The sequence below is a fragment of the Siphateles boraxobius genome, unplaced genomic scaffold (assembly GCF_051911475.1).
Source record: "Siphateles boraxobius isolate OS27281-9 unplaced genomic scaffold, OSU_SipBor_1 9, whole genome shotgun sequence".
Lineage (NCBI taxonomy): Eukaryota > Metazoa > Chordata > Actinopteri > Cypriniformes > Leuciscidae > Siphateles > Siphateles boraxobius.
Genome location: NW_027509219.1, coordinates 24,871,855 through 24,886,679, shown reverse-complemented (window position 1 = coordinate 24,886,679; position 14,825 = coordinate 24,871,855). Strand labels below are relative to the sequence as shown.

The window sequence follows — 14,825 nt, the reverse complement described above, 5'->3', positions numbered from 1 at the left end:
GTGTAGGTTTTCCAAGCTTTCTGAATGAGGAAAGCCCTCATCAGTCCTGGACGAAGAGCTTGTTGCATGCAGCCAAGCCACACTGAAGCAGCGGTGGCTGCCACGTGAGGACTAGAGGATCCAAGAGCCCCGAGACAGAGACAAGGCCAGTGTGTATCAGTGTTTCAGACCACGTTCTCCACCACAATGCAAACCACCCGGGGTGGTTAGCACACTCAGACATTCAGCCTGATTGAACATGACATGACATATGGCACACACATGACAAACTCCTGACACTGTGCAGCGGCGGCAACATTATGTGATGGCTTTATGAGTCTGTTTATGAGCTTAAACGCTATATAAATAAATACTCTCTTTGTGCTGTATGTTAAAATAGCTGATCTTTGCGTGCACTTATAATTAAAATAAAGACATTAGAAGTCTAAGAGACATTTTTTTGTTTTAATTTATAAAATTGAATGTTATGTAATTGTTTACAGTGTTCCAAACTGAATAATTGATGGAATTAATACTGGAAATTTCCATATTTCTATACAGTTTCACTATCTGTCAATATGACACTGGCTCCAGCAACGCTGCCCCCTACTGGTGACACTGACTTTTTGCACCAATCCTATACACACCCAATGTGATAATGATGATATTAATAAAAATAACCCCAAAAAATTTCCTCTAGCTCTTTAGGGTCTTTAGGCAGTTGAGGATTTTGGATAGTTCACACAAAAATTTTAGCATTTACTTATGTTTTTTCAAACCTGTATGACTTACTTTCTTCTGCGAAACAGAAGATATTTAATGTTCTTTTTGTCCAAACAATGAAAATCAATGGAATCAGTGGAGTTTCTTTCTATGTACAAAGCAGTTCAAAATATCTACTTAAATATTCCACAGAATTCCACAGGTTTGGAAAGACATGAGGGTGAGTAAATGATGGCAGAATTGTGAAATGTTTATGTTGGTGAAAAGTAGGTTATCAGCCAATATTGTTGTGGTTTCTGTTGTATTGTTTGCAATTGGCTCTGTGTCCGGTCCATTCCGGTAAAGTCCGTTACAGTAGAGCGGGAACACGGGTGTCAGATCAGAGGGGATTGCAGCCTGTCCAACCGGAGGAAAATTCCTATTTATTATGGATCTCCGACCGCATTACTAGGCCCTAAGAAACCGCAATTTGAAAAAAATCCTGTGCCGAGAAGAGACAGGGAGGGTGATGGAAGTAACCCAGAGGGTGAGGCCTCTGTGTTGAGGGTCCTGGCGCGACTTTGGCCTTGGAGCCCTTTCCAAACCAAACACCCTCCCAGCGCCCACCCAGACAGCCCTGCCCTTCTTCCACTCCCGGAATGGCGATGGAGGGAGAGCTGGGAAGTGTGCCCTGCGAGATCTGCCCTTCTGCAATGACCTACTGTAGCCTCCGCTCTCCCGTTAGCTCTGACGGCCAATTAGAGATGTCAGTGAATGTTTTGATGGAAACCCAAACTAAGCCTTTTCTCAATTTCATCCCCATAATCATGGAAACCGTGGATTGTGGAGGCACGAACCGGTAGCCGCTAAAGGCTTTTCCACTCACACGTGATGTTGGAACTTTGACAAAACTGATTGTTGTGCGTGAGGGTCCATGCACATATGCATACATGCTTGTACAGAGGATTTGTATAAATGCTGTGTGTGCATATAATCATTTAGCATTATAATTTCACGTGCCAGTGTTTGTGCACTCTGCATGTGTCCTCAAAAATGACATGCTATGCTCAAATTGCAGAGCGAGTGCTTTATAGCTGATCCAAAGGCTATGGTGGGTGGTTTAAGCTATTTTATATAAATATATATTTTAATATGTCTATGAAACTCATCCAAAAATAACTTGAAAGGAATACGCCGTTCACATCTGGTTTTTATATTGTGGCCTGCGGAAAAGCAGAAAAATAGAAGCTTTATAATTCTGTACTTACAATGCGAGTGAAGCCTCAGAGTGCCCTCTTCAACTACGGCCTCAATAACTATTGTTGTTTAATGGCCCTCTGAGTCAGAGAAACGCTGGTTTGGCACTGAACTAGTACTGCTAGTTTACTTCTCTGTTTCAAAAGCAGAACATGACACAGTTGTACCTGTGAATGAGATTGATGAGGCTCAAACAATGTTCTGTTGGCCACCTAATTAATCTTAGAGTTTGAGCTTAAGTAGGTAACGTAAAGTAAGCTTTAGGGTAGATGTGCTTCTGAGGTGTCATTGTTAGAACGTAACACGTGCAAATAGTGCATACGTGTGTGTGTGTGTGTGTGTGTGTGTGTGTGTGTGTGTGTGTGTGTGTGTGTGTGTGTGTGTGTGTGTGTGTGTGTGTGTGTGTGTGTGTGTGTGTGTGTGTGCGCGTGTGCGTGTGTGTCTGCACCTGCAGTGTGACTCTTGTATAGCCTAGCCTGTCTTCCTCCAGCTGGCAGTGATTTGTCCAGGCATTCAGATTGAGCAAATAGCTGCAGTGTGTTATTACTGTCAGACTCAGGCAGCCCCATAATACCCCTCTGCCACAGGAAGCTGCAATCTTGCAGAAAAGGTCAGCTGGACCAATTACCTCCGCCTACCATTTTCCCCTTAGTGAGTCCCTCTCAACTCCCTCGCCCACTCCTTCCTCACAGGCCCCCCAGTAGTTGAGACTAGAAGTAAAAGACTGTCATTTGGATTTTGCAGCTGTTGGACAGCTCCTCCTCAATTGCATATTTGTGAGGGATTGTCTTCACAGAATATTGTTTTTGAATGCTTATTTTTCCATTCTCAAGGAAAATTATAGATTTTTTTTTTATCTGACTTGTTGTTGTGTGTGCAGACCACTTTTCCCTTTTCATTATTTCCTTTTTATATTACAGGTTGACCAAAATTATTTTTTAATACACAATGGCGATATATATCTTATGCTTTGCGTTCAATGTTCAGAAAAGATTTTTAGTTTAATTTAAAGAAGTTCAGAACTTTATTTACTTAATAACTGAGGTAAACTGATCACTCTTTACAGTGTATCAATATCATTATAGTGTGTTATTATTATTATTATCATTAATACTAATAATAGTGCCAGTTGTCATAATTTCATGTTCAGCCATTTGTTTGGCCAATTTACAGCTGTTACCTAAAATGATTAAAAATGTTTATACAAATGAATGCATTTGAGCATTTATGTAAACATTCATTAAAACAGGTAAGTTAATTCACCTGTCTATAGAGGAAATTTCTAGTTTTGTTTACAGTATTTTTAAGAGACATTTTTATTTCATAAATGTGACTGTACTCATCCTTCCATGCTCTCTCTGACTCTATAGCGCACCAGTTTGCCGGACCACATAAAAGCACAAGCTTCCTTCATTAAACGTCAGCTTTGCGGCATCGACCCTATTCTCCTTACCTCAGCAACTTCAGAGAGAGATTTAAGAGTAGACATTCCCTCTCTCTCCTCTTCTTTTTATCTCTCTCTCACTCTTGTACAGTCTTTCTCAGAGTGCTGCATGCAGGTTCCAGAATTGACACTCGCCAAGCACCAAATGAGAGTTTAAATGGACTTTAGCGAGTAAATAAAATTGAGTTACTCTCCAGTTGGCCGATAACTTGATTACAAACTGCAACATTTAAATTGAATTGTAAGAATGATAGTCTGACCCTCGCTGCAATTACAGACATACAAAGCATCTTATAAAGAAAACATTTGGACTGACTTGTGCCTCAGTGGTAAAACCTAAATTAAATAAATTATTAAATAAGATGTAAATAAGTTTCAAGTACTATATAAATACAAAACAAATGCTCCAATATCCAATTCAACTGTATGTTTTCCCCCCATATTTCCTCTCAGCTGTGAGATTTCATATTCAGAAACTGTTGCCGAACAGACATTTCCTATCAGTAGTGCTTGTTGACACCTGGTGGTCTTGAAAAACAAAACCTGCTGTTGCATTTCCTTTCTGTTTTACCCTGGCGCTTTTCCAACTAGAGGGTCTGTAATGAATTTAGATGAACACTGATATTTGTAAGATATTAAGATAACCCATTAAAACTTTCCCAGTGGATTCATATCCATGCAGGCCCGGGGGCCAATGCGGTCCGCCAGACTGCTAAATGCATCAAGAGACCCCTCCCTATCAGTCTCACTCTTTCACACACACACACACACACACACACACTCTCTTTTTCAGTCTGACGTTCTCATTCGGTTCTTCTCTAGATGTTAAAGACTTATTGGCCGGCTGTGATGGCGATAGTCAGGATCAATAACTCTTACCCTAACAGCTCTCATGGAGACAGAAAGAGATGCAGACAGAACAGAAAAGAGAGAGAGTTTTTAGAGGTATGCATTCACTGTGTTTGTTCTTCAGCAGAAAACAGATCAGCAATGAAATCAGAGCTTTGAAACTGATCAGCAGTGCTGAAAGAGAGACAGAGAATGATACACAGGGAAAGAAAATAGGGAAATGTAGGGGAGAAATTATCAGACAAACAGTGCATGATGTCTGAGACACACATCCATCGATTGGGCTGTGTTACATTGTTGTATTCCATTATGTATAGGGATGCACAATATATCTGTACCATATAGTTTTATTTATTTATATTGGATATTCAATAGTGGATGCTAATATCCTCTATTTTTACATTTATATTACCTTTGCCATCATCTAACATGCACTTAAAATTATTTAAAGGTTATCTTTTGCTGATTTTCAACCAGCTTTGTATTATTACAATATCAGTAGTATGTAAATCAACAATATGTGCACATGTTCCATGTTACCTGCACCAAGATATCCCATTTGTTTGTTAGCTAAAGCCCACTGGATGATGAATAAAAGTTTTTGTATCCTTGCTAATGGACAGTCCAATCAAGCTCAGTGCATTGTGGGTGTTGAAGTTTGAAGACCTTTTTGAGAGGCTGCTCACACCAGAGCCAGTGGGGTGAAGTTTGGCATCCAGCTCCTCCTCTCTGCATCTACTTGGTAGAGCTAGAAGGTCCAACCTCACCTTTAAATTTTTTTTTAAAAGAAATTATGAGTGGTGGTTGCTATTCCATTACTAGGATATTTTGAGTGTTTTTAGCATGTTGCTGTGTGGTTGGAAGGGTGTTATGATTGATGAAATGGTTTCTTATTGGCTTATTGGCCAAGCTAAAAGAGCCCACCCCAGATCAATTTCCCCTTTCAATAGAAATCCAGAGGATTTCTTTTGCCGCTTTACCATGCGCCATATCGTAGGTCTGATCCCTTAGAAAAGTAATAGCGTAGCTCTCCTCAATAAGTTTAATACATTGCTTACCTTAACAAGTGCCACCATGAGACTGTTCCAGGATGCTGTGTGGTTTATACAAGATTCATAAGGGCTGTTTGTGGCTCTGAATGACTCTCTGTTTCATACTAAATTCCACAGTTGCAGTGTAAAGGAACATCTCATAATTGTTTCAGTATTTCGGCAGACTGAATGCCCTCCTGTCCATCTGTCTTATTGGCTCTGCGCTGAGGGAAATAGCGCCTCTTCCTCTCAGAGTGATGGAGAACGCTGGGGTGTGGTATGATGACAAAGGTTGTCACCCTCAATCAGCTCAGCTACAGCTGGAAATGAAACGTTACAAGCTGCTTCAGAAAATGATGTTGACCAAATCCTCACACAAAGACACACATTAGCACTCATATAAACACTGTGACAAAATACTGTTAATTTAACGTGATTAAACAGTCAAACAGCTGTGCTAAAGCTATTTAAGGGGTCAGTTTCTTTTTAAATGTATAACTATAACATGATTTTATTTATGTTGCAATCAGAACAGTATTTATTTGATTGATAAACAATAAGGATCTCAATAAGAATGATAGTATTAAACCTGCAGAGGACTCAAAGGAATCAGTTCAACTTTTTCTTTAAAATTGTTCATTCAAATGAACTGATTCTTTCAAATGAATTAAACATCAAAACGCTACTTGAGACAGGCAACAGTTTAGGAGTGAACATTTGAGCATTGCAGTTCATTTGGCTGTAAAGCACAATACAGTGTGACATGAACACCAGTGAAGTAGCATTTTGTAGAAGTAGCTAAAAAGGTAGTAGCAAGTAGTGTTGGTCAAGTGTCTCTTTGTTTGTTTTCTGTACTTTTTGTGTTTTTATTCATTTAATATCATCTCGGGGTCTTTAATGATAAAGAGATGAAGCAGAGACCCTCTGTAATGTATTGTACATAACTTACAGTTGCTTTTTATGTCTTCCGTATGAAAAATTTACGTACAGTACATTGCTATGCTGCTTACATTACAAGCCATTTAAATAATTGTTGTTAATGTATATACTCTACTGTTCAAAAGTTTGGGGTCATAATGATTTTTTTAAAAACATTTTTTAAATAATTCTCATATGCTCACCAAGGCTGCATTTATTTGATTAAAATACAGTAACACAGTAATAATGTAAAATATCATTACAGTTCAAAATAGCTTTTTTCTATTTTTGATATATTTTAACTTTTCTTTTTCCTGTGATGGCAATGCTGAATTTTCATCAGCGATTACTCCAGTCTTCAGTGTCACATGATCCTTCAGAAATAATTTTAATATATGGATCTGATGCTTAAGAACACTGTAAAAAGTGAATGAAGTGAGGAAACCCATTGCCTTAAAATTATTAAATGATCAACTTCAAGTGTAATTGAAAAAATTAAGTTATGTGAACTTGGCAATTCCACATAACTTAATTTTTTCAATTAGGCTTGAAGTTTATTTACATAATAATTTTAAGGCAACGGGTTTCCTTGCTTTTTTTCCAATACGAATGATTCAATACAAAGTCAACTGATCGCTTTTTACAGTGAAATATTTCTTATTATCAATGTTAAAAACAGTTGTTCTGCTTAATATTTTTTGTTGAAACTGTGATAATTTTTTTGACAAATAAAAAGTTTTTAAAAAAGCATTTATTTGAAATAAAAATCTTTTGTATAACATTGTAAATGTTTTTACTGTGACATTTGATCAATTTAATGCAACCTTGCTGAATTATGATTAATTTCTTTAAAAAAATCTTACTGACCCTAAACTTTTGAATGGTAGTGTACACTAATGTATTATTATTATTATTATTATTATTATTATTATTATTATTATTATTCTGCAGCATGTTTTTTCAATGAAAATTAGAACAAGACGACACAGTAATTTTAGACCCCATGATGACCCCTGATTATCTAGCCGATGATGTATTTGGAGGATTTGGAAAGTGTTGAGTTTTGGTGTGTCGGTGTGCAGGATTTCTAGAGGAACATTCTGAACTCAGCTTCAAACTATGTTTATTTTCTTCTGGGTCTGAAAGAGTGAAAGTTTGCTCACTCTTCCTGCCATGACTAACCGCGTAATATCTCATGTTGTTATTTAGCTGTTAGTCACTCTAATGGCTGAGGCAGTGCACAGGAATGTCTTTCACGTAAGGTCACTTCCACAGCTCAAACTTTCTCTCTGACTTTCGCTCTCTGCCCACTCCAACTTTCTAAATCTTCAGTCTCTGCCAACCATTTACCAGCGGCCATTTGCCTTTCTGTCTCTCTGTCTGTCTCCCTCTCGCTCTCTCTTCTGCCCTGAATGGAGTAAGTTGGCACATAGGCAAGCTGGCACTCTTCAGTACTGTTACTTAAACTTTGTTCTTGCTTGAGAAAAAGAGGGAGGGATAGAGTGAGTGTGAGAGATAGAGAGAGGGAGTGAAAGCAGAAAGAGTGATCTAAAATGGCTGCCAACGACAAACCTCCTCTCTGCTCATGAAATGTCTGCCAAAAAGAAAAAAAAACTTAAATGGCTGTGTTGATGACTGATTCCTGGCTTGAAAATGTAGCTTGCATGAAAAGAAATAGCTACAACTTTCACTAGAAGCAACCTCACTTTTACTGCAGTGACAGTTTTAGGATGGAAAACACATACAAGGACAAAAAGTTCTTAAGCTAGAGGCCATTAAATCATCAAGATGCTAAAGATATTACACAAAGAAGTCAGAAGCTAGAGGCAAAAAGGATTTTTGGTTTTGTTGAAGGAGAAGGAAGCAGTCCACTTGATAGGTAAGAATATTTCTTGGGTTACTAATCGACTAGACTAACGTGTCCAGATTACTCTTTGGATTGTAGTCCAAATAAGGAAAGCTACCATAGCGTTTCAGAATTTGAAAAATGACTTGACAAAATGGCACGTTTGAGAGAAAATGGTTGTTGTTCAAGCACATTTTATTGCATCATATTTTCTACCTGCATTTCTACTTTTTTGTTCACATAAACATTTATTTTATTTATATTGTGAATGTCACCTGCGTTTTCCCCCTTAGATTTGTGTGGAAACTAGGTTTTATAATTGGATTAGGTTTTGTTGTGTCATTATTGTTCCACTTTTTGAGAAATCTACTTACAAAATGGCAAACATTTACTCCATGCACCACAAAGAAAATGGCCGTTGTTCAAGCTAATAGTTTTGCATCATACTTTCCTTCTGCATTTCTATTTTTTCTTCTTTGACTTATGTTGGAAATTAGATGAGGAGCTCTCGTTTGGGTACAGTACTTTCACTCTTATTTACATTTTATGTTTTGGTGTCTTCAGCTTCACGGGCCTTTTTGGATACCGAGATGTGTCAGAACCTCTCGGTGCCAGTATCTCCCTCAAACTGACACTTTTATTTTTCCTTCCCTCAAATTCTCCTTGCCAGTGATTCAGTCTGAGGGCTTTCTGCCTAGAAACCGCCACAGCTTTTGGCAGGAGCGTATAGGACTCTGAAGACAGTCATGGAGGAGAAAAGCAGAGAGAGAGAGAACTGGAGCGTGTCCCTCTTTGTAGCTGGCAGTGCTAATCATCCTGGCCTGCGAAGAATCGCAGCGATGACAGACGTGTTTGTTTATGTTTTTGTGTTGGGTGATTTTTATTTTATTTTATTTGTCGCACTTTTAAACATTGCTCGTCTCCCCTGGAACAAACTCCAGACCTCTCAGCATCCATCTGTCTCCTACTGTTTAAGGCCTCTCCAATTTTTCATAATCAAAACATTGAGTATTATGGCCTGGGTCCAACCGCTTCCTTTGGAATGTCATTGAACTTTCGAAGATTTGTAGGGTTTATAATTCTTTCTTTTCTTTTTTTTCCCCAGAGCACGTGTATTTTACTTACAACAACATAATTATGCTGCACTTTGCACATATATTTTGAGAAAACATTTCATATTTTGTGGCAGGGGAAAATTACGCTGGAATAATTATCTAAGAGGGCGGATTGAAGACTAGTTTTAAAGTGATTTTAAAGTCACCATAAAATCCAAATTGAGCATATTTATTTTCATGATGCACATTCCTAGTCTTATTGTGATTTATTCAGTGGTGGTGTGTCTTATTTCAAAGGCAAAAAATACTTTGTCTTCGCAATTTTTAATCATTATGTAATGACTTTCTCTTCCTCTGAAATTACTTTTCTTTTCTGATGACATCACCTAGGTCATTTGGGCTATTGGGTAATGTTAATCAATAGCCAAATTGCGCAAAACCGTTTTCACTCTGGTTCTATTTTGATATGTAACGCCCACTTCTTATAATCCAATCCTACCTTGCATTTTGTTTAGCTAAATATCCTGTTTGGAATTGTCACATTATGGAAGTGAAATTGGTTGCAAACACGAATTCACATTGACTTTTATTGTATTACCTATTTAAAAAAAAAGATATTTGCTCCGTAATCGCTGTTGTGTTGCTTCTGCCTGTGTGTTTTCATGTGTCTTGAGCAGTAGTTTGTGGTCGGCTTCCCAGTCCTGCAGGCCACAAAGAGTGTGATAGTCGTAATGAAGCGTTGCATTCAGACGTGTGCAGCCGGTCGGACTCTCCTCGACTTTGAACTGGCAGTGGCGTGTGGCCCATCTGATAGGGAGCACTCTTATTTATTTATCCAGCTTGAGCTTTTTTACTGGCTTTTCTTTGAACGTCTGCCAGAGTCCTTGCGGTAACCCCTCCATTCTTTCATTCTCTATTCAGAAAATCCTCCGCTGCTTCTTGACTCAAATTTGTTTTATGTGTTTATCTGTGTTTTCCCCTCACATCCGTGTGGCAAAGAGCTGGAACGCTCACAAATGGCAAGGTTTTATGGTTGGATTAGGTTGTTTTGTCATTATTGTGTTGCTTCAATGAGTTTACACTTTGGCAATACAATCCCCTTGCTCTGCCAGTGAAGAGGGTTCAATGAGACTACGCTCGGCCTTGCCAAACAAGTTGAAAAGAAAAAGAATTTTTAAATGGTTTTGGAGCACTTTGATACGGTGTGTTTCTCATTTACAAGGCTTATGAGCCATTTGGCCGAGACTCAAATTGTCAAGGTATCAGAGCGCATGGCTGTATCAGTAACGTTTGAGTGATTTATATAAAACATACAGTGTGTTCACTTTCTCTGCTGTTTATACAGAAACATGTTCTTATGTTGGATTACTAAAGCTATCGCTGACATGATCAACCACATGCCAACATGGCAGAGGTTTTTGTTCATTGATCATGCACTTGCATTTGGGAAGAACTCAAGACTCTATCTATACTCTAATCCTGCTGCAGACTACAGCATAGAATCACATTCAACTGTTTATTATTTGTATGTTTTTTATTCATATTCTACTGATCTATTTGTGCCAGTAATTCAGATTTTTACTTACCCTGCCAAGGGTAAATTTTAAAAAATATATTTTTATGTGGCAGAATAATATTTGTTTTTTTAAGGTTTATATTTATATTTTTATGTTTTTAATTTCTATATTCTGTTTCTTATTTTTATATATGAAAAAAAAATCTTTTTTATAATATTTATGTTTACATTTTTAATATTTATTTTTTATTAAAAATACTAAAGCAGGGACAGAAAATATATATTTACTCCATATATATTTACTCTATATTTAGAAAACCAAATGTTGAAGATTGCAAGTGAGGATTATTGTACACTAAGCTGAACCTTGACCTCAACTCTTCAGACCCCTTTGTCTTTATATATCTATTGATAGAATCTGCTTAGTAGGGGACTAATATCTTTCTATCTCTTGTTCTTTCTCAGAGGCTGAACAGAGCAGCAGTCCTCGTACAGGCATTGGTTCAGATCAGGAGGACAGTCGAGCAGCCACCATGGGTAAGAGAGCACATGTACACACACACATTCACACAACTTGCAGTATACTGTGTGCTGCAGCATACAGTGGGTTGCAGTCCTGTAAGCGTCCTCTCCTGCACTATACAAACATCCTGTTTACACAACCAAACCTACATGCACAGCTTCAAACTCATAGCCACACACTCAACCTCTCTCTCTCTATCTATCTATCTATCTCTGCCCAGTTCGTCACACTCCTACCCACATTCCCCCGTTTCAACAGAACTTGTCTGAAAGGCCAGCAGTTTATTCTGCGTTACATGGTGGATAGAAAAATCTAGCTCTTTTTAGGGTAATGCTAGATTGGATAGGATGGTATGTGATTGAGATCAGGTCGGTGATTCGCATATTCAGACCTGCTCATAATCTTATGATATTATTATTGGATTGATGGGATGGACGAGGTACTTGTCCATTGGCAACTCTTTAAAATAAGTGAGTCAATCGATTTAAGAATTTAATTGAGTTAAATATGATATTGCATACCGATTAATTTGTGGTTGTTGTAATGTGATTGTTATAATAATATACATTACTGTTCAAACGGTTGTAGTCAGTAAGATATTTAGTGAAAGAAATTAATGCTTTTATTCAGAAAAAAATGCATTAAATTGTTTAAAAGTGACAAAGACTTTTGCGGTGTTACAAAGATTTCTGCTTCAAATAAATGCTGTTCTTTTAAAAATTCTATTCATCAAAGAATCCTGAAAAAACTATTTAAGTCTCCACTATTTTTCCACTACTGTTTTCAACATTTATAATAATAACAAATGTTTCTTGAGCACCAAATCAGCATATTATAATTATTTCTTTCAACATTTATTTTAAATTGTGATCATATTTCAGAATATTACTGTTTTTATAATTTGATCAAATAAACGCAGCCTTGGTAAGCATAAGAGACTTATTTTTCTTAAGAATTCACAGACCCTAAACTTTTGAATGGTGGTGTATGTTTTTATGCATTTCTAAATTCTGTATTAATCGCATATATCAATATTTGCTGAGAAAATGACCCCCCCCCCCCCCCAATGAAGATTATGCAAATTACACTTTAGCTGAGTAAAACATTGCATCTAAAATTTCCTTTTGTCCATAATTGACTACAAACAGTGTTTACTGGCTGAACAGACTCTGCTTATGTCTAACATTGACTTTCATTCATCTAGATGCTTTTATCCAGAGTGACTTAGAAATGAAAACTAAATTGAATTTCTTTGTGCTTGAGATGCCGGTGATATCCTTGTGTTGGAAAGCACTCCGCCATCATTTATTCCATGTTTTCTTTTGTTTAACAGATGCCCCAGAGTTTCAAGAGAGCTTCATAACTTCAGGCGTCTTCAGTGTAACAGAACTGGTGCAAGTATCAAGAAGTGAGATGCTTTTGTATTTTATAGAATGCACTAAAAGGGAGAGTTCACCCAGAAATGAGAATTATCATCATTTTCTCACCATTTACTGTATGTCATACAGGTTTTAGAATTTTCTTTCTTTTTACAATTATCTTTGAGAGTCCAATCCATTTCAGTGAATCAGTTTGTTCGAGTTTCTTGTCTTTTTTTCTTGTCTTCGCATCTCAACTTTCCACCTCCCACACGGCCCATGTTCGCATATTACACAAAATTGTCAGTTTCACAGCCGTTTCATGTCAGGTTTGACAGTTCCTCATTAGAAGGGAAGGAATCCCACCAGTCTGTCTAACGTAATTGATTGTGTTTAGCTGAAATTATTTTCTTTTTCCCAGATGGCTGCCTATTGTCTGGTAGACAGATAAGCAAGGTCATTGTGTATCGCTCCTCACACCTGTGTGCAATCACAGTGTTTTACAAGTTATATACAAACTTATAGATTGTGAATGCATGTTAAGGGCCAGAGATTAATTAAATGTCTTACTTTGCATAATGCAGTTTTATCAGCATTTACCAACATGCTTAAACCAGGTCTGATTTACTCCTACACAATATTTGATTTTCATATGCTGTAGGCCACAGTCATACCTGCTGGAACAATAAGCCCATTGTTCCCACATTATATTTACATACAACACATTCAAACATTAATGAACACACATAATACAGCCTGCCCATTGAGCTCGAGCTATTACTGTGCAATTGAACATTCACAGAGTAATGGAATGATATTAAGAAAGAGTTCAGCTCAGGTAAGAGCAGACATGCAGTGGCACAGCTTCATAAGCCTTGCATTGATTTAGACTTGAATGTGTGAGATTACACCCACCTAACACAAGCATTTAACAAGTCATGCTGCAAAACTCTGGTTTACTGTACACTAGATAACAATCACCAGCGTTGAACATGTCAATAAAGAGTCACGGCTCATCCCCAAATATTCCTCTATGTGATGGTGTTGAGGGATTTATCAGGATGTGCACTACAGTATTTATCTTCTAATGCATAAGTACTGTAGCATTACTTTGAAATTTACATGGTACTGAATGATTACTATTTTCATTTGCCACAATATTGTATGTTACCCCTGTCAGAGTTGAGAGGCTGTAGTAACACACACAACGAAGGAGTTAAGTAACAAACACAGTCTTTTTTAAATCCACACGGAACACTCAGGAAATCGCAGGATGAAAACATAAACAACCACAGTTAACATAGACGATACCAGACAAATGAACTGAGGACACTCAGGGCTTAAATACATCGGGGGAGTAATTAAGATATGATTTAACTGGATTGTAGAACTAATTAACAACCAAGGAAACTAATTAGGGAACACAAGCAAACCAGAACAGGGAAAACAGAACCAAAACACAATGGCCCTCATTAACGAAACAAACTTCTGAGAGAAAATTGGGTGTACGGTCGTTTCCACGCAAAAACTTCAATATGGACATGAGCGTTGGCTACGATCAAATCTCATGTCAGGTTTCATCTCGTGTTTTCAAGTTTTTGAGTTAGCGTAAACTTGCATGCAAGATAGCAAATCTGGTGAAGAATGGTTATGAGAGCATTTTGTTCATTTAGATTATTTTCCTGACCGACAACCAGCGCAACGTTAAACAACGTTATTAAACAACGTTATTGACCCATTAAAAATAGGCTACTTCCTAAAGATTACTTTCTCTTCTTGGCCAGGTTACGTTTCTCCATGTCATAAACCTTAGGGGCAAGGCTTTTAAAGCGTGAATTTTTAAGGGCGTGATATTTAAATGAGGATTGTTTTGAGCCGCCACATTTATCAACGTACGATCATTCATATGATGGGATTGGAAGCATACAAAATTTTCATGAATCACACATGAACCTTGACGTAAAATGATTTCTACACTGGTTTCTACATTAGATTGATAGATTGGCAGAATATGCATGTTACAAACACTATTTCAAAACACACAATGGTATAACAATTATGCATGTCCAAATCACATTGTATTATAGTGATACCATGTCCAAAATGGTAAATGGTATTACGACAATACCATGGTACTTTTTTTAGTTATTGTTATAAGTACACTACCGTTCAAAAGTTTGGGGTCAGTAAGATTTATTTATTTTTGTTTTTTGGGGGGGAAAAATAAAGAAATTAATACTTTTATTCAGCAAGGATGCATTACATTGATCAAAAGTGACAGTAAATGCATTTATAATGTTACAAAAGCCTAAATAAATGCTGTTCTTCTGAAATTTTCATTCATCAA

The 14,825-nt window shown here is 37.3% G+C and overlaps 1 protein-coding gene across 14 annotated transcripts in view; it reads left to right on the top strand.

Moving 5' to 3' along the window:
* Positions 1–14,825, top strand: part of nfic (nuclear factor I/C) — a 128,002-nt gene that overhangs the window by 78,686 nt on the left and 34,491 nt on the right. For all 14 annotated transcript variants that reach the window (XM_077222966.1, XM_077222973.1, XM_077222971.1 and 11 more), the window contains exons 3-4: positions 11,063–11,134; positions 12,454–12,528. In XM_077222966.1, coding sequence (XP_077079081.1) covers positions 11,063–11,134; positions 12,454–12,528 — 147 coding nt within the window. The remainder of the gene's footprint in view (positions 1–11,062; positions 11,135–12,453; positions 12,529–14,825) is intronic.